General features: G+C 44.9%; 1 protein-coding gene across 1 annotated transcript in view; it reads right to left on the reverse strand.

Moving 5' to 3' along the window:
* Positions 1–6,338, reverse strand: part of mboat2a (membrane bound O-acyltransferase domain containing 2a) — a 38,815-nt gene extending 32,477 nt beyond the window's left edge. The window contains exon 1 of the mRNA XM_062397262.1: positions 6,118–6,338. Coding sequence (XP_062253246.1) covers positions 6,118–6,201 — 84 coding nt within the window. The 5' untranslated portion in view covers positions 6,202–6,338. The remainder of the gene's footprint in view (positions 1–6,117) is intronic.
* Between the last annotated feature and the right edge of the window lie 291 nt (positions 6,339–6,629).

The following is a 6,629-nucleotide window of genomic DNA, read 5'->3' on the forward strand; positions in this document are numbered from 1 at the left end:
ATACGGGACAAAAGCATGGTTGATGTGATCCAACAGGCTCACTCTGGCAAAATTCATAAACTCAAATTAGATCAAACTCTGCGGAAAAAAAGTTTGGAAAATGCAGGGAACACACAAAGTAATCTGATTCAATTATGAGCCATCATCAGATCAATACGGATTATCTCTCTCCATCCCACATTGGGGCTTTTTGGAGGAAACATGACCCGCACCGAGTAACACTGTCCGAGATAAATGGAGGAATAGAGGAAGCCTGACAGTTGTACAGTCAGAGGGTCCATTCCTCTGCTTCTCTGGATTTCATTTTCCTCTGGCAGCTGAGACACATGATCATAAAGTCTAAGCCAGCTTCAATGGGAACTGCCTGCTTGTGCATTACTGTGAAGTCAACCACCCAGTAATGTTAACAACACACCCAAGTCTTTCCGTGTTCCCCAGGAGGAATCACACATGCCTGTGTTTTTGACTGTGCGCCATATTATTGGCATCAGCCAGCAGCACTCCATTATACAGAGTCATGGGGAAAGAAATCAATTGGAGGGATAAGACTCCCCAGACGACGGCCAATTAAAAGACAAGGGGGAGGTAGGGTAACTCTGACAACACCCATGGGCTTAAAACTACGTCCAGTGGCCCCGAGCTGGAGGCTCTGGGGGACTCAGTCAACAGCGGGAGGTGTTGGAGGGAAGCCAACTTGAGATTCTTCAGGTAAAGATGCTCATCACAATAAAACCTAAACCTTCTGAGTTTAACTCTGTGTATAAAGCTGTTCCAGAAGATTGGGTCCAGAGGTTTCGCCTTTCACAAATGAAGAAAGCTGCAGGAGATTGTTCAACTTCACAACAACAGGGAAACATCGAGAACATTCAGGTGAAGGGTGATGCCTGGGCATCATCAGCCTCAGCCCCCATCACAAGAAGCTCTTGAATCTTCCAAGTTGACATCTGCATTTTTCAACATGTATGCCAACTTGTTTTCATCGTGGGATATTTGCATTCTTTTTGTCTTTTTCAGTTTTGCGTCCGTCACCTGTTAGAAAGCTCTTCAACTCCCCCACACACACTCACTGATGTCTCCCGACATTTTCCAGCTATATCCTCGCACTGACATTTTGCGGATATTGAACTTTTTTACCCTAAAAAAATGTCCGGAGCACCTGATTTTCACCTTCCCCTTCATTTAATGACAAAGTCCGACTTGTATCACTGATAGCAAGGAACCGTCAGAGGATAAAAGGTGAGCGGAGAGTCAAACCCTCAGCACCATATGAGCTCACAGACCCACGGTACAATAGCCGGGTGGGAAACGCAGCAGCGACAACAACAAAAGACGGCTTGTTATCGTGATAAAAGATTTGGCTGTTGACTGTGACAAACTGCAATGCAATATGTCACATAAACAGAAGACTGATTGTAAAGCTGGGCCAGCATAGGCGGGCTTTCGTGACCACAGGACACACAGCAGCACCACCTCTGCACGGCCAGCTGGTACTGGGGCAGCATCTTTATATCCAACACAGTAGGTTCACTGAAATGATGGCTGCATATTAGAATCAATACCAACAGAGCTATTATAATTATTACAATCCATATAACCATGTGACACAAAAGAAACCAATATGTCATCTCTCTGCCATAACTTCGCTGTATGTACTGATAGAAAATTAGCTAGTAGTTTACTCAAGTATCAAGAAACAATAGATGTCCAGTCTACATTTGCCCCACATACTGAATAAGCAGTCTCCTTTTTTCAAACCCACTTCAGCCACTGAAAATATCATCCAAATTCCATACTTACATGAATACTAAATATTAGAATAACCCTGCCAACAAAGAAGCTGTGGATTTAATTTAAAATGTCAAATACTGCCAGGGTATCAGGTGTGAGCTTGCTAACCAAGATGCAGTCTGCAGACACAGATGAAAAACCTGCATTGTGTAAGCCTCAGCACTGTGTGGTCACCTGCCTTTAACACAAAGAACAAAAGGTACATGCTCAAATCAACAGTATTAAGGGGTATGCATGAGTCACGCTATATCACCACCTTTTTGTTTTAGGCGACATCAAACTAAAAAACCCTGGCACCTCTTGGTTCGAGCACAAACACTTTGAAATGCATTAGGAGGGCCGAACAATGAAGGGATTAACAAACAAACAGAAGGTTGTGAGGGTTCATTGTATGTTATGTATATGTGAGAGAGCCAGCAGAGAGATGCACCACGAGCACAGCTGCTGCATGTTGAAACAGCTGCACCGAGCGAGTTACCAAACGCCTCCTTTCAGGGGGAACAATAGTTTCAAGGTCAACAAAAGGAAGAAGGGGTCTAAATTCTGATGTTTCAGGTGGATAAACCAGGGGCCCACAAAACGTCAAGGTTGCTAGTAAACCTTAGTAGTGACAGTGCAATGGTTTGTGGGAATTTTTTTCCTGCTCTGGATAATACATTTTATGGTGCCCTGACCCACTGCATGGGAGAACATACGGGTGGGATATTGGCACGCACCACAGACAATGGAGAGACTGGACCTGGTATGGTTTCACACTGTCCATGAAAATGCAATGCTAATCTACAAGGCAGCTCTGCTTAATAGTATCAAATGCATGTGTGCTAATGCCTCAAGGGACTGAGATAAATCAGTATGCAACACCTGCAGCTAAAAAACAGTGAACAGAGAGAGAACTAAAGTCATCTTAAAGACCGTGAAAACGTGTGTTCTGATAGAAAGGGACACTTGAAATCAAGTATGCTGTTTTTAGACTGGAGCATTATGGAAGTTTAAAGTGGAGGTGGGGGAGTCCAAACAAGCTACAGCTACAGCTTTAGGATTTTCTGAATGAACACGGCCAAGTGTTGCAGACTAAGGATATGACCCCCGTTGCCACAGGACTGGTGACAAGCAGATGAAAAGTGCTCAAATAAAACCATATCTGAGGAAGACACAGCTTTTGGGGGGGGGGGGGGGGGGTCAGGGTGTGATATCTTGAACCTATAAAGCATCTTCAGAGCTCCTGAACAAGAGTGGGCCTCATTCAAAGCATCTACAGTGTGTTACAGCGAAGAGACGGAGCACTGTGTCATAGAAAAAGAATGGAAAGCAGAGAGAGGCAGGAGCATGTGTCAGTTCAGATTTCACAGCTCCCATTATAGCTCCGGCACACAGAGGTCCGTCTCTCCAGTGGGTTACCGCCCTAACAACATACATACAACCGCTTCAGAAAAACCAGTGTCTGCTGTGCACACGGATCATACTGTATCTGAGTGGCTGTATTGATTCCTGTGGCGCTGATAGCAGCCCTGGCACAACAGGGCAACCCAGTTGGCGGGAAGCGCACAAACCACAATGGGTGACAACCTGTCCAGCAAAGTAGGGTTGGCAACGATAAGGCATGATTACGCGCCCTGTTTGTGTAGTGCCATTGCCACATACTCAGCCGGTATCCATTCAAAACCAGAGAAACAACTAAGCACAGCCACAGGTGTAGAATTTCCAGAGTCAATACGAATAAACAAATACATGACAGAGTGGGTGACTTCTCATTTCCTGCTGAGCAGCTGCAATAGACGTTCACCCGCGGCACTGTTCTGAGCACTGAGGCAAAGGGCTTGAAACTGTCAAATAAGATGAATGTTTAAATATTGTGAAAATGTATAATTGTGGTCCAAGGGTCAAGAAAATTATTAGATTTACCAATGTAGAAAATGACTAAACTGTACCTATCCAGCTCTTAGGCACAAAACGAATAGACTTGAACTCCTTACCAAGTTCAGCCGAATCATTTGTCCTTAAAAGACTTGAGGTCTTGCCATGCAACATTCCAATCAGAGGGTGGAGAGGTTTTATAATGAAGCGCTCCAGTCTGCACATGCAGGAGGGATGGAGCTCTTCTTATATTTGAACTACAAGAAGAAAAGGGGTGACGTCACATGGCTCGGCAGCTGTGGTCAAGATCTGCTGATGTGGAAGTCAAGTTTGCAAAAATATTATGTATCATCCGGAATAATGCTGGGTGCATAAGAATCTTGTCGTATCTTCAAAATGTCCGCTTTTTGATATGATTTCAAAAATGAATTATTTACGACATCTCAGCTGAGGATACACACACTTCCTCCCCTGTGCTCCTTTGTAATCACTACAAGGCTTTGCTTGGGTTCGGTTCGGAAAATGAAGTGAGTCATGAGCTTGTGGCTTGCATTGTAAAGGTACTTTGCAGTGGGAGGAAACAGGCTCATCTGTACGTGACACCATACCGATAACAAAAGAAAAAAGATAGCAACAGTACATTTCTCCTGATAAAAAGACAAAGGATGGTTTTGGAGGTTGCAAAGGGGCAAGACTGTATTTTCCCGGATGACAATACACACATTGGAAAGCTGGAAATCAAGTTTAATTTGAGATTAAATTGTGGAAAAGAACATTGCCTGGTGTCCTTACAACCAAAACTACAGCTGTAACCATGTGGCTAGCAGAGCGAAGGTATTGGTTGGACCAGTAACTCAGGGGGAAATTGCATCCACCCGCATAGAAATGGTAAAATCACAATGTAGTTTGGAGGAAACCACTGTGGTTAACGTGGGATATTTCTACAGTTTCCTCGCTCCAGCCACAGCAGCACTTCGACAAATCAAAGTGTCAACAGTTGAGGTGATGGAGGGAAAAGCAAAGAAACTGGTGTTTTGGTAAGGGGGGAAATCTGGGCTAACAAACCCTGAGTCGTGAGCAAACGCTTCCACACACATCCACAGGATATCTGTAGTCTATAAGCTTCTACATTGCTATGGAAATATTATTTGCATAAGTGCTTGTGTACACTGGTGGGTGCGGCGCGCATTCGCTTCTGACTGCGTTACTATTTAAAAAGCTCATATTTGTACACATGCACTGGATTCCCCTTCTGTAATCTAATACAATCCCAATATCCATCCTATTATTTAAGGTGGACCGCACCTATGTTATCTTCCCAACCCGTTTCAGGACAGACTGAGAAGGTGTGGTGGTGCCCAGTAACTGCAGATGAGCAGTCACAAGAAAGAACGCCACAGACCACACGTTTTTTAAACTTTCCTCTCGGCCTGATGTATTATCTGTATTATTAATAATATTATAGGGTTCTTAAACTGTAATAATTTGGTTCTCTGCCCTTGCTTTATGATTCACAAAAATATGAATTCCTATATACTCTGTAGTCATTCTTATCGGTTGCTGAATAAGGTTTTTTGATTACACGTTTGACAACAGTTCTGTTGGTTTTGATGCAGTTCAGGAGACACATAAATGAAACCTGGAAGCCGTGATCCATACAAATCATGAGCGTCACCTCATGACAACATATCAAATGCATGGCCTCCTCCAAACTAAAGCAGTATGATGCCTAATGCAAAATCTGACTTCATTCATAAATACATGCCCCCTGGATTTCAATATACCCACATTACCGGGTTTTTTTCCGTTGTACAACGGCTTTTCTTCCTCAGCTGGAAGAAAACAGTTGCAATGGCATCACATTGATCCCGAGGCCTAAATGTTCCACTCGATTCTATGGCTGAGTGCATGTTAAATGAAATGTAACTAGTTAATCCAGATTAAACTGGGTAGACTGCAGATCCAGTGATCTCCAAGGGAGTCTCCGGCTGTGGCCACCGCTGGATCGGAACTGGGTGGCCATTGAAGGGCACAGACATTAGCTGTGCTCGTAGCCCTGAGCTGATGTGTGAGAGCGGAACAACGACAGTGATTTGAGTGTGTGTGTGTGTGTGTGTGTGTGTGTGTGTGTGTGTGTGTGTGTGTGTGTGTGTGTGTGTGTGTGTGTGTGTGTGTGTGTGTGTGTGTGTGTGTGTGTGTGTGTGTGTGCGTGTGTGTGTGTGTGTGTGTGTGTGTGTGTGTGTGTGATTTTTGTGTGTGTGTGTGCACTCGTTTTCTGTAAATCCGCAGGCTGAGAATAGCGGTTTTTTTCGGGGGGGCCGAGGAAGAGCAGCGGTGCGCATCACCAACCTCTGCTACATCCGCACGTACGCTAACGCTAAATACGCCGATTTTAAAGTACGTATTCCACCCGGGCGGATCGTGAATCGCTATTTCATCAACCATCCCCTCCCAAAAAAAAAAAAAACCCCGTACCTGGTCGACGGGGAGATTGATGATTTCGCTGATGGGCTGCAGCAGAGTGGATCCGGTGCATGGTGCCGCCGTTTGGGTCGCCATGCTCGGTGAGGATCCGTTCGAAAAAAATCCCCAGTTTTCTCTCTGTTGTCTCCTTCCTCCGCTTCTTCTTCCCCTCCCGGCAGCCGCTGGTAGATCCGCTGCTGCTGCTGCTGCGACGGGCTGGACGCTTGTAATCCACAGAACCCCAGCGACAAAGAGAGCAGGGGTGGGATGGTTGCGACCAACCACTTCCTGTTTCGCCTGTTCGCTCCTCTTTTAGCTAGCACGTCACAAATATGAGCACATCTGTGTTTGAGCTAGTTTAGGTGAACATATGTGGTTGACATCTGCCTCGACCGGTTGGGGTGAGGGGAGAAAAATGGAGGAGAGGAGAGATGGGAGGCGAAGAGAGAGAGTTGTATAACTATCATGTTTATGCTCTGTAAGACTGGTTGTTATAATGAAAATAGTAAACTTCAGTTGTGCCA

This window comes from Platichthys flesus, chromosome 10 (genome assembly GCF_949316205.1).
Source record: "Platichthys flesus chromosome 10, fPlaFle2.1, whole genome shotgun sequence".
Classification (NCBI taxonomy): domain Eukaryota; kingdom Metazoa; phylum Chordata; class Actinopteri; order Pleuronectiformes; family Pleuronectidae; genus Platichthys; species Platichthys flesus.